This window comes from Hemitrygon akajei, chromosome 14 (assembly GCF_048418815.1).
Source record: "Hemitrygon akajei chromosome 14, sHemAka1.3, whole genome shotgun sequence".
Taxonomy (NCBI): domain Eukaryota; kingdom Metazoa; phylum Chordata; class Chondrichthyes; order Myliobatiformes; family Dasyatidae; genus Hemitrygon; species Hemitrygon akajei.
The window spans coordinates 38278540-38306341 of NC_133137.1; the positions used below are offsets into that span (position 1 = coordinate 38278540).

General features: G+C 39.4%; 2 protein-coding genes and 1 long non-coding RNA gene across 8 annotated transcripts in view; 1 reads left to right on the top strand and 2 right to left on the bottom strand.

The window, feature by feature from the left end:
* Positions 1–15499, bottom strand: part of mvk (mevalonate kinase) — a 31906-nt gene extending 16407 nt beyond the window's left edge. The window contains exons 1-7 of one of the 4 annotated variants that reach the window (XM_073065869.1): positions 15389–15464; positions 13622–13706; positions 13448–13539; positions 12771–12918; positions 10918–11065; positions 6115–6270; positions 5030–5133 (exon numbers count right to left, since the gene is read on the bottom strand). In XM_073065869.1, coding sequence (XP_072921970.1) covers positions 5030–5133; positions 6115–6270; positions 10918–11065; positions 12771–12918; positions 13448–13525 — 634 coding nt within the window. In that variant the 5' untranslated portion in view covers positions 13526–13539; positions 13622–13706; positions 15389–15464. Of the gene's footprint in view, positions 1–5029; positions 5134–6114; positions 6271–10917; positions 11066–12770; positions 12919–13447; positions 13540–13621; positions 13707–15167; positions 15349–15388 lie in introns of those variants that run through there. The other 3 variants (XM_073065870.1, XM_073065868.1, XM_073065872.1) reach the window with 3 other exon arrangements.
* Positions 11238–12754, bottom strand: LOC140738507 (uncharacterized). Its single transcript, XR_012101386.1, has 2 exons — positions 12649–12754; positions 11238–11568 (listed from the first exon to the last, which is right to left on the bottom strand). It is a non-coding gene; the product is annotated as an uncharacterized lncRNA (long non-coding RNA).
* Positions 15500–15588: 89 nt separating the features above from the next.
* Positions 15589–27802, top strand: part of mmab (metabolism of cobalamin associated B) — a 57983-nt gene continuing 45769 nt past the window's right edge. For all 3 annotated transcript variants that reach the window (XM_073065874.1, XM_073065875.1, XM_073065873.1), the window contains exons 1-4: positions 15589–15834; positions 18365–18417; positions 20310–20403; positions 21271–21328. In XM_073065874.1, coding sequence (XP_072921975.1) covers positions 15740–15834; positions 18365–18417; positions 20310–20403; positions 21271–21328 — 300 coding nt within the window. In that variant the 5' untranslated portion in view covers positions 15589–15739. The remainder of the gene's footprint in view (positions 15835–18364; positions 18418–20309; positions 20404–21270; positions 21329–27802) is intronic.

The following is a 27802-nucleotide window of genomic DNA, read 5'->3' on the forward strand; positions in this document are numbered from 1 at the left end:
CCATTAAGATGATGATACTACCTAAATTTTTATACCTATTTCAAGCATTACCAATTTTTATTCCTAAATCTTTTTTTGATACAGTTGATTCTAAAATATCGTCGTATTTGTGGCAGAACAAAAATCCTAGGTTAGCTAAAAAATATTTACAGAAGCCTAAGAAGGAGGGCGGTTTGGCTCTACCAAACTTAAGATTTTACTATTGGGCAGTTAATATACGGTATTTGATATTTTGGACACAAGAATCGACTACAGTTGCTGGCCCGCAATGGGTAAATTTGGAATGTAAATCTGTGCAAGATTTCTCATTGATTTCAATCTTAGGATCTTCACTTCCCTTTTCGTTATTTAAAATGAATAAACAGATAACTAATCCTATAGTCAAGTATACATTACGAATCTGGTTTCAATTTCGTAAATTTTTTGGTTTGAATAAGTTTATACTGTCAAGCCCTATAACAGCTAATTACTTTTTTCGACCATCTTCCATAGATCAAGCCTTTTATTTATGGAAAACAAAAGGTATAACATGTTTTCGTGATCTGTTTTTGGATGATAACATTATGTCCTTCGAACAATTATCTAATAAATATAATTTATCTAAAACCCATTTTTTTAGATATCTACAAATTAGAAATTTTTTATATAATGAACTAAAGTCTTTTTCGAAAGAATGTCCATTGGACATTACAGAAAGAATTTTAGCTCTTAATCCTTGTCAAAAGGGTCTTGTTGCTATCATTTATAATATGATTATGAATCTACAACCAGATATATCTGAAAAAATTAAGAAGGAATGGCAGGAAGAACTGCATTGCCCTATTTCTACTGAGCAATGGGAAAAAATTTTATTATTGGTAAACTCATCCTCTATATGTGCTAAACATACTCTAATACAATTTAAGGTCGTACACAGAGCTCATATGTCTAAAGATAAACTTGCTCGATTTTACTCGTATGTTAATCCAACCTGTGATAGATGTCATTCTGATATAGCTTCGTTGACTCATATGTTTTGGTCCTGTCCTTGCTTACATAACTATTGGAAAGATATTTTTAATATTATTTCAAGAGTTTTAAATATTAATCTCCAACCACACCCTTTTACTGCAATTTTTGGCCTACCAATGATGGATAATAAGTGTTTATCCGCTTCATTCCAACGAATGATTGCATTTATTACACTAATGGCTAGAAGATCCATTTTACTGAATTGGAAAGAAGCCAATCCTCCAACAGTATCTCAGTGGTTTTCCCAAACTATTTCCTGTTTAAGTTTAGAAAAAATTAGAAGTGTGGTTTTCGATCCTTCAGTTAAATTTGAGGAAACTTGGAGACCATTTATTCAGCATTTTCATATGAATTATACGGTCTGATCCTGAACCTTATTGTCACTATCCTGAATTGTGTGGATGGAGGTTGGGAGTCATAGGCACTACTGTATATATATAACATTATGCGATTGCCCATGTTGGTTAGTTTTTTTTTTCTATTTAGTTGTTGTTTTTTTTTGTTTTGGGGGGGGGTTTTTTCTTAATCATTTATATTATTATATGAGTTTGAGAGATTCTATGTATGGATCAATATATATTTGAATGTTTATCAATCTATTATGTACTCTCAAATGTCTTGTAACAATATTTTTCTTCTGTTTTTTTTCAAAAAACTAATAAAAAGATTTGAAAAGAAAGAAAGTAAAGTCTGATTCTGATTCTGATGGAATTCAGGAAGCAGGTGAGTTTTTAATGACAATTCTGTAATTTCACTACTACTGTTACTGGGATTAACTTTTTCTTTCTTTCTTTCTCTACAAAATAAAGATTAATACAGTGCAAAATAAACATACAATAATATGGTTCAAAATAATGATGAAAAAGCACCCAAAATAAAGTCATGTAAAGTTAGTATCCTCCCCCCCCCCGCAGAAAAAAAAGCTCCAGTCCAACCACTGCAAGCTGTTGGAAATATTAGTCGGAGCATTCAAACCCCCAAAACTGTAAATGAAAATAAGAACAAACAATAATAATAATAATGCCTACTACCAAAGAAAGAAGAAAAAAGCTGAAAGGGACTGAAAAAAAAGACTTAATCTAAAGAGGAGTTATAAAAATATTCAAGAAAAGGTCCCCATACCTCATGAAACTTTATGTCCAAATTAAGAAGTGAGTAGTGAATTTTTTCAAGATCTAAACAGGACAGAATATCATTAAGCCATTGAGCTTGAGTGGGTGGGGCAACGTCTCTCCACCTAAGAAGAATTAAATCTCTAGCCAAAAGAGAAACAAAAGATAATGTTTGATGTTCGACTTTTTTTATTAAGATAATTATGTTAATTATTTAGTTCCTGTTTAGCTGACCAATATATGAATGAACCAACTAATGAATTAGAAGAGCGAACAGTACATATTCTAAGTGAATAACATTATTTTCCTGAGCTAATATTTTAATGAGTGGCTAGGTAATATAGAATTGAAAACCGACTTGTATCAATGACTACGGAAAAGAGTACAGTTGATGTTTCAGGCCGAGACCTTTCAGCAGGACCAGAAATGTCTCAGCCTGAAAAGTCAACTGTACTCTTTTCCATAGGTGCTGCCTGGCATTTCCTCGAGCAATTTGTGTGTTGGTTGGATTTCCAGCATCTACAGATTTTCTCTTGTTTGTATCAATGACTATTGTCAGATGTTAGTTAATTTCAAGTAAGCAGGAAGAAACTCCCCAAATCACTTGTACCACTTTCATCTAATAAACAGCATATCGACTCTAAGAAAGACTGTTAATCAATTCTTTAAACTACAAATACTGCTTGTTACAAGGATTTAGTTTGCAACTTCGCCTGTTGCAAGTAATCTCAATTACAACATATCTGGACTATTGCAAATAAAGTGTTTGTATAACCTTTCCTTCCTTTTCTCTGAGATTATAGCGCACATTCTTCTTTCCTTGCTCCTTCCTAATATTGTTTAACTCAAGAGTGTTCACTATATCTTGGTCTGATTAAGGAGTTCAGAGCAAAAATTCCTTCACCATCCAATGTTATCATCCAACTATTATTATAAGGCGCAGCTCTTTCCTACTTTGGTGAAACATGCATACTCCCTTATTCTGATCATTCAAATTCTTGAAAAATAATCATTTTCTTGGTACATTGTTTGGTTTTCTGCCTGCAGCTCCAGGTTTTTCCACATCCTGCCCTTTCCATATTCAAATTGCTGGATCCCCCTCACAACTTTCATGACAAATTACAAGATTTTTCTAATGTATTCTTTGACTACCCACCTCCAATTACAAGCTTCTAGCAAGAAGTTCCAGATCTTCAGGGAAGTAGTTAAATAATGTGCAAGTGATAAATCCAAGTGCTGCAGTGAGCATCCTATCCAGTGTCACAATTTAATGGAAGTGTTTCACAGGAACACAATCAGAACAAATACAGAGTGGAATCATTACAGTTGTTAGTCAATCCCCAATGGAAAGGTTATGTAGCTTGTTATACTTTCTTAAATACCAATGAAATTTACAGTACAGACTATCTGACCCAAGAGATCTAGCCTGTGATTGGACTGCCTGAACCTTCTCCCAATTAATTTAATCTAATCCTATTAGTATAACTTTCTATTTCTTTCTCCATTGTGTATCACTTCATATGAAATAGTTGAGCCAAACAGCATCTCTTCATATGGAAATAAATCCCATGTTCAATAAATGACAGCAAAGAGCCACAAAGAATTAGAGAGAAACAGGTAGAGGATAAGGTAGTATTTTATACTCGAAGGACAGAGTGACTTAAGTGCAGTCAATGAAGGAATTGACCATTGATTACAGTAACTGCTGACTGCTGAGCTTAATAAAACAAATCACACACACACCCCCCCCCCAAAAATATTAGAGTACTGGGGGGCAATTAACCCTTATATCTTTGTGGACACTCATATAGAGATATTGTCAGAAGTTCCTTCAATATAATTGCCCTAAAAGTGATCAGCAGCAGGTAGTTAATTTATTTAATGATGTTTACTTTTTAATGGAGGATTGCAAATCCTCAGTTTCCCTCCAGTTAGTATTGCTTATAGAGGAAGATGGTCATCTGTGTAAATTCTTTCTGGCTGTTGACCAGGTTACTCTGAACATATATGCAGTCTTCCCTCCAACCCTGTACACATGTTCCAATACTACAAGTCAGAATGGATGTGAATAAGATACAGGATTAAATTTATACTCTGCATTCTATATGCAAGACTTCTGACACGTGCTGCTTTCCCTAATAGTTTCATTATTAAATCAGGTCTCAACTGCAATTATGAAAATTTCTCACTAAACAAAGTTTGATTTCTTTGTGGTTCTTTTTGATGAAGAATGAATCATAATATGGATAAAGGGTTTATAGGTTTCATGTTGATTCAAAATTGCTGACCAAGCATTTTGACAGAAGAAGAAAAAGAGAATAGAGATAGCAGAGATTTAAATTACTGCATTTCATGTATCTTCTTCAGCTGCAGGTGAACCCAGCATACATTAAACAGTAGCTTTTCATTATATGTAATCAGACAGGCACTCTTTCCCTCTGCTGGCCTGCAGGTCACCCTTGAGCAAGGTGTAGCACTTGCATAGTCCACCGATCAGGGCCACATGAAGCTATGGGAGCAGGTGGTGGATGGTCGTATGAGCAGCTGGTACATATCACAAATCCTGGTTATGTGACCTCCGATGCCAGGCAATTTCTGAGGAGTATTGATAATGGCTGGGGTCACCCCTCTTGTGAAGACATGGCCTAGAAGGCAATGTTAAACCACTTTTGTAGAAATATTTGCCAAGATTAACCATGGTGAAAGGACCATGATCACCCATGTCAAATGACACAGCACATAGCTACGATGAAGATTAGATAGATCCTCACCAAGTTAGGTCAGAGGCATTTAGAAAGACAAAATTCGTATCATCTACCTCATTAAGAGCCATATTTAGTAAAAAAAAATTGCTCAGTTCTAATTAGTGCAAAATGTTCAAACTTGAATTAAGAAATAAAAGTTACCCCATGTTCCTACGGCATTATCCACACCAGATGGGTTCCCATGTATCAACTTTTCTCCCTGAAAAGCCCATTTGTTGATCAGTTCCAGTTCATCATCATTCCATCTGATTGTGTGTAAAAGATTGAGAAAGGATATACATGTCAATAAAAATAATTTCTCATAAAAATAAGCAACAGATATTATTTTGTTAGGCCAATTGTAATCAGCATTTTCTACTTCCCATTCCATGTATTAATTCTAGGTGAAACAATAAGATTACATTTTCAGCATTAGAAGAGCAATTGAATAGATTCTAAATTATACCTCCTGTCATACTACCAAAGGAACACACAAGATGCTGGAGGAAACCGGGCAGTGCCTATGGAAATGAATAAACAGTCCATGTTTCGGGCTGAGACCTTCTTCAGGACTGGAAAGGCAGGGGGAAAACTGCAGAATAAAAAGGCAGGGGGAGGGGAAGAAGGGTAGATAGAAGGTGAAAGGTGAAGCCAGGTGGGTTGCAAAGATAAAAGGCTGGAGAGGAGTGAATCTGATAAGAGAGGAGAGTGAACCATAGGAGAAAGGGAAGGAGGGGATCCAGGAGGAGGTGATTATCAGATGAGAAGAGGTAAGAGACCTTTGTGGGGAATAGAAGAAGAGGGGAGGGAAAGGGATTTTTTTTTAAACTGGAAGGAGAAATTGATATTCATGCCATCATGTTGGAGGCTACCTAGACGGAATATAAGGTGTTGTTCCTCCACCCTGAGGGTGGCCTCATCATGGCACAAGAGGCCGTGGACTGAAATGTTGCAGATACTACCAAGGGCTTTTTAAAAAAAAATTTCTAGCAATACACACGAAATGCTGGAGGAACTCAGCAGGCTGGGTAGCATCTATGGAAAAGAAGACAGTTGATGCTTCAGGCCGAGACCCTTCATCAATCCTGTTTCTATCCTTTCCATTAAGTGTAAAGTGTTCTTTTCCATCACAAAACTGTTAATATGTTTAGAATCAAGATATTCACGTGGCTATTGATTATTTCTTCTCGGAAAAAAGAATTAATTTAATAATTTGAATAATATTTTCAAAGCAGAGTGTTGCTTACCTGGCGATGTCTTTCTCTTGCAGGTCTGGACAAGTTATGGCCCCACTGGCAGTCAGAAGAGCAGCTGCAAGACACACACAATATGCAGCACTGGATCCCAGGCCAGCTCCTATTGGAAGCTCAGACCAAACTACAATGTCTACACTTGGCAACTGACTGGAATTAGAAATATATGATATTAGTGCAATAATACAGTAAATACTTTAATATTGACACACAGTAGTGTACAGGTGGTGTAACGCTTTACAGTGCCAGCGATCTGGATTCTATTACTACCACGGTCTGTAAGGAGTTTGTACATTCTCCCTGTAACTGCATGGGTTTCCTTCCACAGTCCAAAGACATATGGGTTAGGGTTAGTAGGTTGTGCGAGTGCTATGTTGGCACTGGAAGTGTGACAATACTTGTGGGCTATCCCTAGCACATCCTTAGACTGTGTTGGTTATTGGCAAAAATGACACATTTCACAGTATGTTTTGATGTACCTGTGACAAAATAAGCTAACTTTTTTTAAAGAAGCATGAACAGAATATATTACTCACTTCTGCCTACTCTGCCATTCATTGGCCATGGCTGATCTTCTATCTAGGCAAGGGGCTCCCAACCTTTTTTTATGCCATGGACAAATATTCAGCAAGGGGTCCGTGGACCCCCAGGTTGGGAACCCCTAATCCAGGTATTAGTTTATGGCACCCGATTCCCTTATGTTCAGAATAAATACAACAGCTAAGTCTCCACAGCCCAGCAGGGTAGAGGATGCCAAAGGCTCACCACACTGAAGAAATTTCTTCTCATCTCAGTTTAAGTTGCCTACCGCAGATCCTGAAACCATGTATCCTACTCCTTGTTTCCTCAGTAAAAGGAAACAACTTCCCTGCAGGTAACCTGGCAAGCTCCTTAAAACAAACACAAGAAATTCTAGGATGCTGGAAATCCAAAGCTGGAGGAACTCAGCAGGCTAGGTAGCACTACGGAAAAGAGTAAGCAGTTGAGGTAAACAGGACTGATGAAGGGTCTCAGGCCAAAATGTTGACTGTTTACTCTTTTCCATAGATGCTGCCTGAGTTCCTCCAGCATTTAACGGGTGAAGCTCTTTAATAATTATGTATGTATGTTGAAATTTCCTCAGTACCACTCTGGTCATTCTCCCCTAATTAGGCAAACCCACCTCACCCGGAACTAGTCTGTGGAATCTTCCTTGTACTCCATCTATGGCAGTAATACCCTTTCTGAAGATAGGGGATCAGAAGTATACAGGATCGTTCAGACTTGGTCCGATGTATTTTCAGTGAAACATCTTTCATAATAAAGTTTAAGGGTCAATTTATCCTGTTACTCACTGCAGCACCTGTGTGTTGGTCTTCAGTGGCTTGTGCAGAAACACAATTAAGTCCCTTTGAACAGCAACACTATTCAATCTCTCACTACTGAATAAACATTCCACTCTGTGTGAACAGTAAGGTGACTAATTTCACATTATATTACATCTAGCATACACCTAGCTTGTTCAAAACCCCTGAACTCTTTTTAGACCTTCCTCCATACTCATAAACCACATTGTTTAGTTATTTGCACATTTGGAAATATGAGATTAGGTCCTTTTGGTTACATTAGAATCAGAATCAAGTGTAATATCACTGGTATGGGTCATGAAATTTGCTGTTATGCAGCAGCAGTACATTGCAAAACATAAAACTGTAACTTACAGTAAACATATATGTTAAAAAAGTTAAATAAGTAGTGCAAAATGAGGGGTTCAATACCCACTCAGAAATCTGATGGCAGAATTGTTGAGTGTGTCTTCAGACTCCTGTATCTCCTCCCTGATGGTAACAATGAGAAGTGGGCAAATCCTAGGTGATGGGGGTCCTTAGTGATGGGACATCCCCTTTTAGAGGCATTGCCTTTTGAAGATGTCCTGGTTGCTGGGATAACTAAGGCCCATGATGTAGCTGACTGAGTTCACAACTTTCTGCAGCTTATTTCGATCCTGTGCAGTGCCCCCATACCAGATGGTGATGCATTATTTGGAGTGATTGTATAATCAAATGACCAAGTACAGTTTTCTGTAGTGCTGCATTACTCACAGCCTGTCAAGCTGAGAATAAACTGTATATTTCCACTCCTTGCTTTCTGTCCAATAACTATTCTCAATCCTTGTGCAGAAGCCTTATTAATCAATTTTCTGTGTAAAACCTTAATGACTGCATTCCAAAAATCCAGATACACTGGTTTTCCCACCCCCCACCCCATGTACACAATTTATTCTACTAGTCATCCTCAAAGAATGGCAAGAAATTAGTCAATCATAATTTTCACCTGACCAATCAATACTGGCTCTGCTCAGTCTTGAGTTCATCAAGTTGTTCTGTTACTACATCCAGCTTTCAAGAAGACTGGTGCAAAATAACTTTTCCTGAGCCATGGATGAATTTCCTTTTCTGTTGGTTTGAGTGCTTAGAAGAGTATCTGTTTTTGCACTATTTCTTTAAAAACCAGGATTGTCTGTCAACTATTCTGCCTTTCAATACATTCTCCTCTTAAACCATTGCTTAAAGTCCTCTCATGCTTTCATTCATTTAAATGTAAGAGCCTTCTTTAACATCACTTTCAAATCCAGTATGAAATTCTCTCCTATTATGACTACTCTTTTCCAAAGCTCTCTTAACCACAAGATTACCAAATAACCCTTTCTAATAGTAATAAAGAAATCCAAAATTGGCCTTTACCTGGTTGGTTCTGCAACATATCATTCCAGTAAAGCACCCTGTCTACATTTAATGACTCTGTTTTTCACCTCATTGCAGTAAATTGATTAATCCAGTTCAAATATAGAATGAATGTTACCAACATTACTGTATTACCCCCATTAAACACACTTTTCTTTTTTTTTATTAGTTTTTTTATACATTTTCTACATAGCTACAGATAAAAAACCCCCCAGATCAAAATGAAGAACTTAAACACACTTCTGATTAAACTACTGATGTATGTATGCATGTTTGTGGATTGGACTCTGTAGCGCACGTTATGATATGTTTCTGGCTGCTGTTTTTTTTTTGCTATTTTGGGTGTTTTTGATCAGGGTGACTGCAGATAACGAATTGAGCTGAACTGAATATTCCTAGACTCTTTCGATTTTGTGTTTTTCACTTTTTTTGTTGCCGTTTGTGCAATTTGTTTTTTCTCCGTGCTTGGGAGGTAGTGATGTTTTTCATTGAACTGGTTCCATGATTTTCTTTGGTTTCTTCGATTCATGGCTGTCTGTGGGGAAGACGAAACTCAGGGCTGTATACTGCATACAAACTTTGAATATAAATGTACTTTGAATCTTTGACTATTATTGCAACTAATAGTCTAATAAATAGTTCTTATCAATACTTTCTCACTTTTGTCAATTCTTAGTTTGATCCAAACTGATTCAAGTTCTACATTATGAATGATAATATCCAAATTTCACACCATTATTCTAATCTCTCCCCTCATTAGTAACGCCATTACACCCTTGCTTTCTGTTTCCTTGTCCTTGCTAAACATTATTGGAATACTTAGCTCCGTGCTTCAGTCACCCTGCAGCCCCATTTCATGATGGCAATGAGAACATACCCCTGGACTGCTACTGATGCCATTAATTCACTTACCTCTTTGCAAATATCCAGGTACAGCACTTTCATATTAGCTTTTTGACATTTTATAATATATTTTATTGGTTACTATTTTGGAGGGTACGGTTCATCGGTTCTTTCTCCTCCTGCCTGTAACGCTGCTGCGTTTAGAACAGGTATGTAAGTCCTCCATTTCTGGTGGAGTTTGTGTCAATAGCTTATCATTTCTTTCTAGAAGTTTTATAAGTGGCTCTGATGCCTCCTAATTGGGTATGGGGGGAGTCAGCAGAGATAACATATATACTAAAGAAGGTGTAAAGTGTTCCTTCCTTCCACTAGTCTGCAGGTCATCCTAGGGAAGGTGTAGCTCCTGCTTAGTATCCCCCCCCCCCCCCCCACAATTTGGGGTCACATGAAGCCATGGGAGCAGGTGGTGGATGGTCGTATGAGTAGCTGGTGCATATCACAAGTCCTGGATATGTGACCACTGACACCAGACAATCTCTGAAGAGTATTGATAATGGCTGGGGTCAACTGTCTTGTAAAGACACTGCCCAGAAGAAGGCAATGGCAAACCACTTTTGTAGAAGAATTTGCCAAGAACAATCAGTCACGGAAAAACCATGATCTCCAATGTCATATGACATGGCACATAATGAACAAACAAACTTCCTAGATCTAAACTAAAAAGAAAATAAATCTGTTCCTATTCATCTGATGGTTACACCTTTTCCTGCTACAATGTCTACATAATTTCTGCTTGCAGTATTTAACTGACATTCGGAAGCCATTTTGTTCATTTATCCCCGTCATTGTTCAATTATGCCAACTTATTTTTCTGAGATATTTTATTCTAATTAGACTAGTTGTGTCATTTTTATTTCTATTATGTTGCAATTGTTTTTAAAGAAAATAGTTAGGTTATATTTACGTTCACCAAAACTTCACCTACAACAGGGGCTCCCAATCTGGAGTCATGGGTCCCTTGCTTAATGGTATTGGTCCATGGCATAAAAATGGTTGGGGGCCCCTGTACCGCAATGCATGCATTTACTGCGGCTTCCCTATGAGAAGCTGTTAACAGTTGAAGGACTGACCATTAATATGTTCCCTTCCTGACAGCAATCAAAATTGGTAACAATTGTTAAGTGTTCCGGCCAGGTTGCAGTATTTTATTATGACAGAAAGTAATCAATACCTTTTGCTGCTGGAGATAGCACCATACAAATAAAGGAAACAGAGGACACTGAGGCTCATCATGTCTGTATAGCCTTCTGGTATTTCTGCTTTCTGTCTCAGTTGCTCCACTAGCTCCTGGCTCGCAGCCTTTGGATTCCGGACATCAGCTACAAAGAAAAATGATTTACACATTTAATAGCTCATGGAAAAAACTCTGAATGGAAAGATGAGTGCCAGAATTAATAGACGTTGTGCTGCTCCTAATCCTTAGCTTATAAAAAGTATATAAATTGTCAAGCAAAAAATATACTAACAGAAATTTGAGAAACTACAATTCAGTAAGTTTTATATATTGTATATTCTTTATTTAAAGAAGTTACAAAGTGGTTACAGAGAGAACCTGGTTTACTAAAGGAAGAGTTATATCAAAAACATTCATTTCAGCTACCTAAATACCAAGTTCTGCACAGGTGACTAGTCTTATATTGGCAGGATGTAGGGCATCAGTTAATACAAGGCGAAACACACAACGTTGATGTTTTGGGCTGAGCCCCTTCTTCAGGATGAGGGTCTCGACTCAATCGTCGGCTATTTATCCATTTCCATAGATGCTGTCTGATCTGCTGAGTTCCTCCAGTATTTTGTGTATGTTACTCTGGATTTCCAGCATCTGCAAAATTTCTCATGTTTATTAGTTAATACAAATTATGATTATGAATTGGGTGGCGAGGTGGAGGTTATGAATTGGATATGTCTCCACCAAAGGACTGTAAGGTGCTCCTTTCCTCCACTAGCCTGCAGGTCACCGTTGGGCAAGGTGTAGCACCTACTTAGCCCTGTGATCAGGGTCACGTGAAGCCATGGAAGCAAGTGGTGGGTGGTCTAGATCAAGAGCTCTGTCTTTTAAAGTTTTAGGACAGATGAGGCAGTTTTTTGTCCTTCCAAAGGGTGAATATCTTTGTAAGTCTCTTCTTCAGAGAACAATGGAAGCAGATCTCTTAAATATTTTTAAGGAGAGGGTAAATGATACTTTGCACAGGAGTTGCTAAGTTATCACACCTAGACAGAAATGCTGAAGTTACAATTAGATCAGTAATGAAGTTATTAAAGGATGAAGCAGGTTTCAGGGACAGAGTGACACAATCCCAATCAATTTATTTGCAAACAACAGTTTCTAAACCCCATTAACAAAACTGCATGAATAAAATTGTCTCTTCTGTTCCACTAGGGGAAAACCAATAAATATGCAGTCTATTCCACCCAAGCCAGGCATAAGTGGTGCATCTAAAATTAGAACTTAATCAGCTAAGGAGCAGAAAGTACTTCAAAACTTTCCACTATACATCTGACCATAATATTCCATTCCATCAGGGCACTGAAGCAGAGAAGGGTGAAGATAATAATTAGCTTGAAATTAAATTATGCTGTCATCATTGTTCTAACTAATGAACAGTGCACATCAATGAATAATATTTATATCACTGAACCACTTTTAGCAACAAATCTTCGATACATGAGCATTTGATGTCATTTGAGGCATCCTTTTATCAACTATTTCTAATAAGTTTCCACAATCATTCAGAACTTATATCTGACAATATGAATTAACTGGACTTTTATTCTAGGCCAGGCATTTTCATTATCGGTTGTTTTTTTCATCAAGATAGTGGTTGTGTTCCCAACTTGGACCCTTGCTTAACAGTATTGCTCCTTGACATAAGGAAGGTTGGGAAACCCTGTATAGACCCACCTTATAGCAGTGATAAGTTGTATCCTTTTGAACTGATATTCATCTGTCCCTTCAAAGTAATCATTATGAGCGATACAAGGTCTTTTATTCTTTTATATTTTCTTCACTTGGTTACTTCTTACCATCAATTGCTGTCAGCAGGAACTGAAGGTTTGTGGTTTTCCAACTAAGATGGGTGCCAATATTTGGCAAATATAATTGTATTTGTTGATCAGCACGTGGTTGCATCCGGAGATATGTTTTTAAGTTTAGGCTGACTGCGAGAGCCACCTACAATTACAAAAGGAAATGGTGTGAACATCTAGGAATTCCAAAGTACAAGTATCCTTCACTTGATGCTCAAGACCTGAGAGCCAATATGTTGTATTAATTATACTAAGAAAGCACTCCATTTTTAAACTTCTAGCAATATCATTTACAATGTGGAGGCAAGAAATAGAAAATAATAAAATTCCACTCGTTCAGATGAATAAAGTAGGGAAAAGTTTACTGTACCATATTTTATTACTCAACCATATAATCACCCAATAAATGATTAGATATCACCAAAAATAAAGTTAACTTCTCAGATTAAGATGCAGATAATACCGTGCCTTAATCAGAAAACATTTTCAAGAGAAGCCAAACCAGAAAAGCGAAGTCAATAGGGTTACAATAACTAGTTACACAGATACTCATTTACTTTAATGATGTCTTTGACTATCACAGGATGCTCCAAAACGTTTTACAGTCAAATGAAATATATTTTAAAGTTTAATTATATGGATTGCTTATTTGCAAGTTTTAAATAAGAATTCACCTTTCCATGGACCACAGCATGCTCTCCATGTAAAATAACCTTGCCAGGAGCAGATATAATGAGTGCCTTGTTTGTCATTGTTGAGGATTATCCTATAACAAATAATTGTTAACTGTATTAATAATAAGTCCTTGAATTACTCATTGATTAAAAAGATTAGTATGCATTACCCACTTTCAGGACTTTTGGCATTCGAAAATGCTATCATCAATGAAGCACTTGATGGAGTTTAATTATTGTAGAATATGGAGCCGCTAATCTGCACACAAAAATATAACCATAATGAGGTTCTGTTTTAGTGATATTGTTTGAAGACACTGGGATTAACCCTTTACAACTATACATCCTCAAAATAAGTTTTAAATCCATCAGGGAGCAGTTTAATATCTTACTCAGATAGCACTATTTAATATCAATAGTCTTAATATCATACACATCACTCAACAGTCTGCAGCGAACACTATCTAACTCTATCGAACACAGAACAGTACAGCACAGGAATGTTGTGCCGATCCAGCTAAAAAGCAAATCAAAAACACCTTAACACTACTCCCTCCTACCGACACAATGTCCATATCTCTCCATCTTTCTCATCCCAATGTCTCTTAGAATCCCAGATCCTCTGTGCTGAAAAACTTACAGCAATCTCACACTTTCTTAGGGGCTAAACCTTCACCCATCAAGTCATAGGACTACATATTAAAAGCATCAACAGTCAGAATGTTGGCAATAAAAATCCTACAGAAGCCTTCAGTGAGGCTACACACTATTTCAATCCAATGTTTCTACAGCAGAAAATGTGCAGACTAAACTATGAAGAAAACTACTAATAAAGCTCACAATCTTGCTTTGAACATCTCCTGAATCAAGTCAACTTTCTGCTAATGGGATTCCCACAGTGAAGTTGGGTAGGGCACAACAGATAATTTACAAGCTCTAAAAAAGCAGTTGATCTTTCACGTCTTTGTCAACATTAGAATGGACAGAGACACAAGAGTTCTGAACTTGCTTATCATGTTAAGGAGCACTGCACGTAAGGCAGCATCTATGAAGGGAAATATATAGTCAAGATTTCCATCAGATATAGGTGCAGAATCAGTCCGTTTGGCCCATCGGCCTGTTTCGGGCCGAGACTCTGATGAGGACCTGACGAAGAACCATCAGCATGTGCTGCAGATTTCCAAAAAGCTGCAAAAGTTGTGCGCTTGGTTTTGAAATGTAGTTACTACATTGCTGTTTTTACACAACTGACAGAAAGCGTGATGACCACGTCTCCATTTCAAAACGTGCCAAGTTTTGTTCCACATTAATCCACGGAAACAGGATTCGCATCTAGACCATTGCTGGGTAGCTGAGTCCTGCACAGAGTACGCTTAACCCTCAGTACCGGAAATCCCGGGGAAAGATCGCAGGGGGAGAGCAGAATGGGACCTGACCCTTCGGTCCATCGGCTCCGTGCTCGTCTAGATGTCCTAACAGGTGTGCAGCTGTGCTGTTCCCACACCCTCCCTCGTCCAGCTTTGCTGATACGATGACAGAAGGCACTTGGGGCTCATGTGTGGCTCAGCTACTAAACCCAACGGAACCGTTTCCATTGAGATAAAGACCGGTGACAGGTGCTTCGGGCAGATGGGACTCGTCAGCCCTGGTTGGCAGCTCATCTAGGAGAAAGAAAGCTCCGATCTCAAACCTCCGCTGCTTTGCGGCTACACCCACTCACGGGAGAGGTTTTGGGAGTAAACCCCGAGGAAAATCCCGGCGCTGGAGTCCTACGTTGAGTTCAATACCGACTGACAACTCCTGTCACGTCGGTGGTGCCAAACGGTGTCGGTCTCTGCCGTTCCCGCTCTCCACATTGTAGAACACAACATCCGTGGTTCGAGCCCGATCAACTGGCATAGCGTGTTTCCAACAAGGATAAAAAGATAAAACACTTCTTACTTGCATCCAGACACACACCGACCGACCGACCGACCCTCAATCGTCCCACCACGCGACTTCCGCCGCTCCGCCTCCCTCGGCGAACCGCATGAGGGGCGGGACACAATCTATACAGCCAATGAAACAAGAGATCCTCTTCCACACAGCCAGTAGACCGATAGATTCCCGTGTCAATCAAATCATCTCTCAGGTCGAGCAGAAGGCGAAGAATCAACCGTCCAACGCAAGAAACCAATGAGAGGGTCTGGTGAGCCGGTCCGATCGGACGCTGACCAATGAGGTTGCGGGCCCCGCCCTGCGTCGCGGGGTCGTGCAGTGGCCTGAGTGCGCGTGCTGGAGAGAGGCGACGGGATGTATTTGGGGTGTGCTCGGTGGGCCGCCTGTGGAAGGGCGGCTTGGACATGCGCCAGGGTTAGGCGCAACTACTGCAGCATGGACGTGGATAGGTGAGGCCGGGCTCAGTCCAAGGAAGGAGGAGTCTGTTCGCGTCGTACGGTTGGGGGAGTGAGTTCCCTTCCCACTGGACATTAGGGAACCTTCCTGAGGTGTCCAAGGCCATCCCCTGCACATTACAGCTAGTGAAGTAACTTAGTGATACGACCCAGTGGTAGAAACCTCAGTATGTTCCATGCATAACTGTTTGGTCAACGTTGGCTAGGACGCCACGGTTTGGAAACCCGAAATAAAGACAGTTAATGATGTTCATTCTAATATCCAGCTGTAGATGTGAATGGTTAACTGTTTCTCCCTGGTGGTGTCTGACGAATTGGAGTACCAGCATTTTAGTTGTGTCAAATGTACACTCCATGGTTCTGATGTCTTTGACATAGAAGCCATGAGACTGTGTACGTATGGGTAGTCATACCATTGATTAAATGTCTTAACTTTGAAAGTGCACTTTCTCATTCTCATGATTATTCTAGGTTTTTAAATTTCTGAAATGATCCTGGAATCTGCAGCCTAAATGAAATGTAGCACAACTGAATACAGTCCCTTGCCACAGTTGATATGGATGGATAAAGACTATTTATAGCATAACTCTGAATAAGCACATAGAGCTCCATCTAGATTGGACCACTTTTGTTTTTGGATGAATATAGCCAATATTTTTTGTTTACTGTAAATTTAAGTGTTTTATTACAAATGTAATTATTAAAAAGCAATATGCATGTTACAATCTAAATCAACTGGTCCAAATAAGAATTATGTGCTGAGTTTGTGCTTTATTTACAATTGGACTGTGCTGAATTAATACATATTTATTATTTTAAGCAATATTTCTCAATCTTATATACTGTAGTATGTTAGGTCCTGTTAGTGTTTTGAAAACATGCAGTTGATATTTATGAATGAATACAAGTGGTAATGACGGTATTTAATTGTCAAAGTATTGCATCGATCTTGTGGATAGTCAGAGTCTTTTTCCCAGGGCTGAAATGGCTAGCACGAGAGGGCACAGTTTTAAGGTGCTTGGAAGTAGGTACAGAGGAGATGTCAGGGGTAAGTTTTTTACGCAGAGAGTGGTAAGTGCGTGGAATGGGCCGCCAGTGACTATGGTGGAGCTGGATACGATAGGGTCTTTTAAGAGACTCTTGGACAGGTACATGGAGCTCAGAAAAATGGAGGACTATGGGTAAGCCTAGGTAATTTCTACGGTAAGGATATGTTCGGCACAGCTTTGTGGGCTGAAGGGCCTGTATTGTCCTTTAAATTGGTCACTTTGGTTACTTCTAAACCAAGGTGATAGGAGTGTAAAATTTGTGGGTTGTAACAAAGAAACCCTTGGAGAATCAATAAGGAGAGAGTGTTGGGCAGAATTGTGGAATATTCTTATATAAGATAGGGCTAATGGTTTGGTAAGGATGGGACTTGCTCTTGGAGTGTGATTATAATTGAGATGACACATTTCTGGAAATTGCTGAAAATATTTAAGAAGGTAAGTGGATGGATGTCATTGAAAGGTAAGAGAATGGAATGTGGTTTTGAGATGGAGCATTGGAGCAGATTCAAAAGTCATATTGGCATACTCCAATTTTTTGTTCTATGGGGGAACATTGGTGGAAATGAGGCAGAGTTTCGGCAGTGGACAAAAGGTGATAACTGATGATTGGTAATTTGAGGTGTCACATTTCAGATACTTAGTGAATGGTTACAGTAAATGTTGGCAGTAGTCTCATAACCATTGAGCTTGTGGGCACTAAAAAAAAAACTGAGATTTAAATTCAGTTTTCCCAGAATTATTTTTAATCGGATACAACCAGTTCTTGAATCTGGTTTGTACGTGATGGATGGATGGAGCTTTCCTTCTGGATAAGGTGTGGGAAGAATTTCTAAAATATTGAGTGAAACTGACATTTTGTTCTTTAGGAAAATGAGAACTGATCTGGCTTCTGTGCTAGGTTTAGTTGGGTGGAGTGAAGGATGGGAATTATATGGGTGAAAAGGAGGGATCACAGATCCAATTTAGTGGTCCTGAGACCACCTTTATTTGTAATTCATATCAATTGGAGACCCTAGTTGGTGTCATAAGCTAACTGTAAAGCAGCCAAAATAGAATGAATGAGAGACGAGCTGTTTCGGCTCGCTGCTCTGTGCAGTTTGCTCGACTCTGCTGGACTGAGGCCTTCTGTGGATTTCTAAATCAGTTGCAGTGATGCCTAGTGTTGTGAACTTCAGTTCTGAATGCTTTTTGATTTATTGTTTGCTTGATTTGTTTGTTTTTCCTCTCTCTTGACACATTGGGTGTTCAACAGTCTTTTGTTTTTGATGAGTTCTATTGGGGTTCTTTATTTTATAGCTGCCTGTAAGGAGATGAATCTCACGGTTCTATAATGTATCTGTAGTTTGAAGTTCTAGATGTTGTGATAGAACCTTTGGGTTGATGCACTTCTAATTAACTTTTGAAATTGCAAATATTTACTGTTTAGGGGCTAATGTTAATGAATTGCTTCACCTATCCTTTGGTTTATTTTGTAGTTTGAACTGTAAAGCAGAGAAACCAAAGATTTACACCAAAACAGGAGACAAAGGTATGTGATGACATATAATCCCTTGGTTGCCAAGTGAAGAATGAATAAAATTACTTCTAGAGAATCCTTTAAATTTGTTCCTTATCCAGCCTTCCTGTACATGGGACAGAAGAATATTCATTAATAATTTTGGTTAAGATTTAGTACTCATGTTGTACTTGTGCCCCAACTTCCCCACTTGCTGTTGTCAGTGCTACTCAATGCAGGCCAGCAGTTAGCAAATGAGAGCAATTGAGTCGTGAATTTGAGAGAAAACTTGTTTAGAAGCTGGTGTTACTGCTTTGCTGTTGCTGAGATTGGTAATATTAGTATGCACTAGTAGACTTGGAAACTCAGTCAGCTCCACCATGGATATTAAGCTCCATAGTATTTAGGAGCTCTTCAAGGAGTGATGCTTTAAAGGGGCGGCGTCCATCCATCCATCCATCAATCAATCACTGAGGATCCTCTTCACTCAGGACGTGCCCTGTACTCATTGCTACCATCAGGGGGAAGGTACAGGAGCCTGAAGATCCACACTCAGCAACTCAGGAACAGCTTCTTTCCCTCTGGCATCCGATTTTTGAATGGATATTGAACCTATGAACATTACATCACTACATTTTTATTTTTGCACTAATTAAATTTAACTATTTATAAAAAAATGCAAAAAAACAGTAACTATTCTAATTCACATTTTTTCTGTTATTATACTGTTGTTGCAAAGATGACAAATTTCATGACATACCCTGGTGATATTAAACCTAATTCTGATTCAATGTTTATTGTTTTCAGTTCTGCATACAAATTTTGAATTTTCCTCACATTTAGATAATAGATTCCTCACTATTGTTCCTTTTACCAAAATGTATTATCGTACATTTCCCAACACTATTCCATCTGCCACATTTTGTGCCCGTTCTTCCAATTTATCTACGTCCTGCTGCAATTGCATTGCTTCCTCAGCATTACCTACCATTCCACCTATCTTCGTATCATTTGCAAACTGTGCTACAAAACCATCAATTTATTGACAAATAATGTGAAAAGCAGTGGTCCCAATACTGACCCAAGGAACACCACTAGTCACTGGCAGCCAACCAGAAAAGGTCCCCTTTATTACCACTCGCTGCCTCCTGCCTGTCAGCTATTCCGCTATCCATTGCCAGTATCTTTCCTGTAACGCCGTAGGATTTTATATTAAGCAGCCTCGTGAAGCATCTTATCAATTGTCTTCTGAAAATCATAAGTAAATGACATCCACTGCCTCTCCTTAAGTAGTGGCAGTTATTGCTTGAAAGCTTATTATGCTTATTTCCTTCTATCACTAGTTTTAGTTTCATTAGATTTTTTATTCCTACAATACTGTTCGTCTTTGCTTGTTTCTTAATAAAGGATCTTTATTTTTAATAAAGTTTGTTATTCGGAGCATGCCATACAGTGAATCCTATGCTTAGTCTCTGAGTGGTTTTGATTTGTTTTCAAGTAACACAGTGGCATAGCGTTTAGCACAACACTTTACAGTACCAGTGACTCACTGCATGTAAGGAGTTTGCACCTTCTCCCTGTGAACCTGTGTGTTTTCTCGGGGTGCTCCAGTTTCCTCCCACAGTCCAAAGACATGGGTAGTGTCAATTGTCCCATGCTTGGGCTACGATTAAGTTGGGATTGCTGGGCAGTGTGGCTCGAAGGGACAGAAGAATCTATTCCATGCTGCATCTCAATAAAATTTTTTAAAAAGATTTAAATTTGTCCTGTACAGCTGTGAAATAAAACAATTGTGAATCCTATTTGCCCTTTGCACAACCTTTTAACATAGTCAATAGCCATGAAGTCAAGTTCTAATGTACCTTAGTAAGTCTGGTGTAGTGGCAGTTATTGCTTGGGAACTTATAATTTCTATGTTTTGGAAGGGTTTTCCAGTACATTCACTGGAGAGCGCAGGAGGAAGGATGATGATGTATTTGAAGCTTTGGGCAGTACAGATGAATTGACATCTTCAATTGGGTACGTAAAGTTTAACATGTTGTATGTTGCCTTTTGTATATTAAAGGTCTGCAAGCATTGCACATTGAAATTACAGAGCAGAACGGCTTGGTCACTGGATTAACATAATGTAAAACAGTGTAACTGTGGCCACTAAGCAGTGAGAAGGTGTTGGACAGTGGTTGTGAGGAGTACAATCACACTGGATTTTCACCTCTGCTTGTGTGGGAAATTGTTACTTAAAAAGATATTGCATAAACCAATTGCTTTCCAACCTCCATAGTTAAATCATGTACTGCTTAAACATTAGCTGGTTGAGTTAAGTTCTCACCCATGGATCAAAACTCAAGCAGGAGCTATGAAAGAAAAGGGGAGAAAATGTGGAAATGCTGTGGAGAAAGTTAAATGTATAAAAGGGGTGAATATTCACTATACTGCATCACCTAAATAGCTTGTTCTGCCACTTTTTGTGTATTGGACAATACTCTAGTCTTGTGCATTGTGGAGTTAATTCATTGCTGGGGCGTGTTTAGTTACTCTGTTACCAGTTTAAATTGTTTAAAGTGAAAAGTACTGCTTGTTGCATTCAATATAAACACTATAAAACTGGGTCAGCAAACTGATAGTGACTCCATATTCAGTACTGACTTTATTTATTCCAACTTCAGTTTTCTGCCTCTGTCAGTATAACATTTTTTACTTCACTAATAACATTTAGTGTGTGTGCACACTCCACATTACCACACTGTCAGCTTGGAAACTGGATGAAGACTATCAAGCTTTAACCTCCATTTCAGGGGCAGATGTTGTATGGAAAAGGAACTTGGCTGCTAATATTTACAGTTGTTGTGAAATGTCAGTGTTCATCAGTTTTTGTTTTTCTTTCAGGCTAGCAATGGAGTTCTGCTTGGACCAAGGCCATGAGTTTGTAGAGGAACTTTATAAGGTATAATGAATCAAATAGCAGAGGATGTCTTTTATTTCATTATGCATGTTTATGCTCTTTCAAAAACCTGTCTAGTCTTATTGTACTGTGCACAATTTTAGAAAACCACACTTTTTTTAAGGAAAGGGTATATTGGTTTTTCAAATGGACAGAATAATTAGTCTGTTATCGAATTCTCGATTTGTATTACCAGTCTTGTATTCTCTAGATTGCAGAATAAGAGTATTGAACATGTTGAAAGGAGTAGATGGGTGAGATGGAGTGATTCTCAAAACTTTGGGCAAATCTAATATGCAAACTTAAAATCCGACTCATTTCATTTGAAATTGGGAAACACGTGAGGTTTGAAGATGTAATGCACACTCACATGAAAATGCAAGGCCCTGGGTTAATTTTTAAATGCCATTTTTGAACGATAAATGAAAAAGGATCTAGTGCTTTCCTGGGATGCATGACAAATAAACTCTTCTTGGGCTACCAGCCAGCTATGGGTATTGATTTTAACCAATGTTTCAATGACAAACTTTGCCATCTTCATCAGGGATGATGCCTGGGCATGTCTAGTCCGGTGGTGTTTTTTCTCTCAACGTCCATCCTTCTTGATTGGTTAGTCCTCATTCAATCAGGTTTCCGCTGATCCATCTTGTTTACAATTGAATTCCAGTTCTTTCTTGTGTTACGAACCCCGTAACTGGGTGTCTTACCAGCAAAGATAGAAGTGTCTGTTGGAGTCTGGTGATACTATTTTCAACAGTATTTATTAGTAAAAATACACAAAAATAATATCAATGCAAACATACATAATATACGTCATCAATACTAAATCTAAAAGTGCGGGTATAATAATAATCAGAAATAAGCTCTATCATTGTCTGGGGGATAATGAATTGTCAGATGGAAATATAAAGTTCAGTTCATGCAGGCTGCGGTAGTTGTTGGTCGCGGTGTTTCAATGGTTGGAGAGAGAGAGAGAACAGTAACAGCTATTGACTTGCCAACTTTCCTTTACGATTTTGATCCGTTGTTGTTGTGGCCATTCACGTATGACCCCTCCATCCTTTAGCTAGACCGTTCTTCCGTGGTGGACTCGTCACCCAGGCAAGGGTGGACACACACACAAGCCCCCATCGGTCTCGTTACGAAACACTGAGTTAAAAGTTACCGACCCTTCGTTCGGTCTCCGGTCTCCCACCCTGTCTTGTGGGGGTTCTGATGCTCACTAGCGTTTCTCCTGGTGCGTCTGAGGGGTGTTCCCCAGACCTTACTTTTATCCCCACTCACGGGGTCTCAGGTGTCAATCAGGTTGAGATGATGTAACCCATCAAACCAGCCCACTCTGGTTGTCCCCTGAGGGGTTTCAATGAATAGAACAGTACCAAGTACACAATCCTTCTCCAAAAGACAATAGCAGTAATCAATGGTTCCGTTCCGCTTTTGTTAGGAGACATTCCACCTTAGCTGTGCCTCTCTCTCATTAACTTTCATGAGCTGTTAATCAATAACAACTGCCCTGGCAGAGTCCTGTGATTCTCACTTCCTTGATAACAGCATCGGAATAGTAGCGATTTGCGATTCTCCGGGGGGGGGGGGGCATTGGCAATTTTGCACCCTTCTGCCCATCAGAGTTGTTCATCATTCGTAACACTTGAGAGTGAGACCTTCGTCTTTGTTAAAGTTCTTTTCCCCTAGTTTTATTTCAATGGCTTCCTTTACCAGGTGGTCCCAAAAGCTGCTGGCATGACACAGAAGTTTTGTGCCATAGAAATCAATCCTATGGCCATTGAGAATGCAATGTTCTGCTGCCATTGATTTCTCCAGGTAACCCAAGTGGATGCACCTGTGCTTCTTGATGCAGGTTTCCACCATGCATCCTGCCTGGCTGATAAACGCTGCTCCGCATTCACAGTCGTCTTGCCAGCTGTCTTGAGTCCTAGTTCCTCTTTAACCCATATGAATTGTGATTTGAGCTTCCTTGTGGGCTTGTGGATGGTATTAATCCAGTATTTCCTCTAGATCCTGGCAGTCCTTCCAGAAACTGGAAATGTAGGGAAGGCAGGTGGTAGCAATGGGTTCCTCCTTTTTAGGTTTCCTAATTCTTCTATCAGCCCTTTTAAGGGCCCGACTGATTTTCTTCACCTTGTAGCCATTCTGTAGGAATGTCATTTGTAATTGTTATATTTCCTCCAGGACTGTCCATGTCCAGAATAGCTTTTGCATGGTTAATCAAAGTGGAAAGAACTGCTCTATATTAAGTGGCGTGATGGTGGCAGTTATTGAGTTATAAGTCTGTGTGAGTGGGTTTCCAATAGCAGCCATGTCCGAGGCTACTGTCTTGTTTCTGTCACAGTGGAATGTCCAGGAATGGGAGGTAACCATTAGAAATGAGCTCCATGAGTGAGTAGAATCAAGTTTCAGATCAAAAAGACTGATTAACAGATGTTAAGGGTTAAATACTAGTTGTAAAGTGTTCAATGGCCATTCTTTCCATTGGGAATGGAATCTATCAGTGGAAATCATGTTTTCTAATTTGCTGTGTTAGAGCTCTTTATAAGTTTAATCACAACTTTGCATACTGCAGAACTTAGGTTATATATATTCACTGATGTGCATCAGCTGTATGGATCAAAGTTGCAGGTTTGACTTGGCAATGAAGAACTTGAATGCCTGATTTCCTTATTGCTATTCATTGGGCAATGGCTGAAAAATGCATACACAAGACTTGGATGAGGACTGAATGAAGCTGTTTACCACAATAGCAAAAGGTTCAAGATAGTCATCCTTTTTGATCTGAGATCCATTATTGTTTTCTGAACTGCTCTGCAATGTCATGTGAATTTACACATGCTTAAAATGTTACTTTCGTACAGTAAAATTCCAGTCCAGTTGTGTGAAAATCTTGATAGTTTAGCTTCCAGTTTGCTCATTGCTTTAAAGTGCAAGCTGGGGGTGGGGTCTGGAGTTTGATTTGGGGTGGGGGAATGGTATGGGGAGGAGATGTGTGTGGGTTAGGAGTGGGGTTTAAAGCACGGGTTTACAGGCAGAACTTGGGTCCAGAGTACTTGTATGTTCTGGTTTGCTTTGATAGTGAAACTTAACAGCTTGTATTTCCTTCTCCATTTACAAGGGTTGGTTTCCTACTTCCTAAACTTGCTGTATTCACTGTAAAATCCATTACAGTGTTCATTACATAAATAAGTGAGATGCCAGTACATTGAATATTACTTCAATTAATACCCCAGTAATCTGGAAAACTGCCAGTCTGGTGCCATCAGCCAGATTGGAGTCTTGCAGTAATTAGCTTTGGAAGTGTCAGTGAGCTATGTGTTAGAAACATAGAAAACCTACAGAACAATACAGGCCCTTCGGCCCACAAAGTTGTGCCGAACAGGTCCCTACCTTAGAAATTACTAGATTTCCCCATAGCCCTCTATTTTTCTAAGCTCCATGTACCTATCCAAAAGTCTCTTAAAAGACCATATCATATCCGCCTCCACCACCATTGCCTGCAGCCCATTCCACGCACTCACCACTCTCCGAGTAAATAAACTTACCCCGACATCTCCTCTGTACCTACTCCCCAGCACCTTAAACCTGTGTCCTCTTGTGGCAACTATTTCAGCCCTGGGAAAAGCCTCTGACTATCCACATGATCAATGCCTCTCATCATCTTATACACCTCTATCAGGTCACCTCTCATCTTCCGTCGCTCCAAGGAGAAAAGGCTGAGTTCACTCAACCTGTTTTCATAAGGTATGCTCCCCAATCCAGGCAACATTCTTGTACATCTCCTCTGCACCCTTTCTATGGCTTCCACATCCTTCCTGTAGTGAGGTGACCAGAATTGAGCACAGTACTCCAAGTGGGGTCTGACCAGGGTCCTATACAGCTGCAACATTAACTCTCGGCTCCTAATTTCAATTCCATGATTAATGAAGGCCAATACACCATATGCCTTCTTAACCAGAGTCAACCTGTGCAGCTGCTTTGAGTGTCCTATGGACTCGGACCCCAAGATCCCTCTGATCCTCCACACTGCCAGGAGTCTTGCCGTTAATACTATAATCTGCCATCATATTTGACCTACCAAAATGAACCACTTCACACTTACCTCGGTTGAACTCTGTCTACCACTTCTCAGCCCAGATTTGCAACGTATCAATGTCCTGCTGTAACCTCTGACAGCCCTCCACACCGTCCACAACACTTCCAACCTTTGTCATCAGCAAACTTACTAACCCATCCCTTCACTTCCTCATCCAGGTCATTTACAAAAAATCAGAAAGAGTAAGGGTCCCAAAACAGATCCCTGAAGCGCACCGCTGATCACCAACCTCTATGCAGAATATGACCCATCTACAACCACTCTTTGCCTTCTGTGGGCAGCCAGTTCTGGATCCATGAAGTAATGTCCTCTTGGATCCCATGCCTCCTTACTTTCTCAATAAGCCTTGCTTGGGGTACCTTATCAAATGCCTTGCTGAAATTCATATACACTAAATCTACTGCTCTTCCTTCATCAATATGTTTAGTCACATCCTCAAAAAAATTCAATCAGGCTCATAAGGTAAAACCTGCCTTTGACAAAGCCATGCTGACTACTCCTAATCATTATATGCCTCTCCAAATGTTCATAAATCCTGCCTCTCGGGATCTTCTCCATCAACTTACCAACCACTGAAGTAAGACTCACTGGCCTATAATTTCCTGGGCTATCTCTAGTCCCTTTCTTGAATAAAGGAACAACATCCTCAACCCTCCAATCCTCCGGAACCTCTCCCGTCCCCATTGATGATTCAAAGATCATTGCTAGAGGCTCAGCAATCTCCTTCCTCGCCTCGCACAGTAGCCTGGGGTACATCTCATCTGGTCCCGGTGACTTATCCAACTTGATGCTTTCCAAAAGCTCCAGCACATCCTCTTTCTTAATATCTACATGCTCAAGCTTTTCAGTCTGTTGCAAGTCAGCACTACAGTCACCAAGATCCTTTTCCATTATGAATACTGAGGTAAAGTATTCATTAAGTATCCCTGCTATTTCCTCTGGTTCCATACACACTTTCCCACAGTCACACCTGATAGGTCCTATTCTTTCACATCTTATTCTCTTGCTCTTCACATATCGGATTAGATTCTTCAAACACTATGCATGGCTATAAACCAAAATTTAATTCTTGTCACATGAAGGCATTCCTTAAAATGTCTCTTCAGGTGAGGAAATGATTGGTTTAGGTAGCAGACTTACTGAAAGGTACAGTGCAAAAGTTTGGGGCACCCCTGGTCAAAATTCCTGTTACTGTGAATAGTTAAGTGAGTAGAAGATGAACTGATTTCCAAAAGTCATAAAGTTAAAGATGAAACATTCTTTTCAACATTTTAAGCAAGATTAGTATTTTATTTTTGTTTTGTACAATTTCAGAGTGGGGGGAAAAAAAGGAAAGGAGCACCATGCAAAAGTTTGGGCACCCCAAGAGATTTGAGCTCTCAGATAACTTTTACCAAGGTCTCAGACCTTAATTAGCTTATTAGGGCTATGGCTTGTTCACAGTCATCGTCAGGAAAGGCCAGGTGATGCAAATTTCAAAGCTTTATAAATACCCTGACTCCTCAATGGGCTCCTCGAAGCAGCTGCCTAGCACTCTGAAAGTTAAATGATGCCCACAAAGCAGAAGGCTATAAGAAGATAGCAAAGCATTCTCAGGTAGCCGTTTCCTCAGTTCGTAATATCATTAAGAAATGGCAGTTAACAGGAACGGTGGAGGTCAAGTTGAGGTCTGGAAGACCAAGAAAACTTTTCGAGAGAACTGCTCGTAGGATTGCTAGAAAGGCAAATCAAAACCCCCGTTTGAATGCAAAAGACCTTCAGGAAGATTTAGCAGACTCTGGAGTGGTGGTGCACTGTTCTACTGTGCAGTGACTCCTGCACAAATATGACCTTCATGGAAGAGTCATCAGAAGAAAACCTTTCCTGTGTCCTCACCACAAAATTCAGCATCAGAAGTTTGTGAAGGAACATCTAAACAAGCCTGATACATTTTGGAAACAAGTCCTGTGGACTGATGAATTTACAATAGAACTTTTTGGGCGCAATGAGCAAAGGTATGTTTGGAGAAAAAAGGGTGCAAAATTTCATGAAAAGAACACCTCTCTAGCTGTTAAGCACGGGGGGATCGATCATGCTTTGGGCTTGTGTTGCAGCCGGTGGCACTAGGAACATTTCACCTGTAGGGAAAGAATGAATTCAATTAAATACTAGCAAATTCTGGAAGTAAACATCACACCATCTGTTTATTTTTTAAAAATGCTGAAGATGAAAAGAGGATGGCTTCTACAACAGGATAATGATCCTAAACACACCTCAAAATCCACAATGGACTACCTCAAGAGGCACAAGCTGTAGGTTTTGCCATGGCCCACATGGTCCCTTGACCTAAGCATCATCAAAATCTGTGGATAGATCTCAAAAGAGCTATGCAT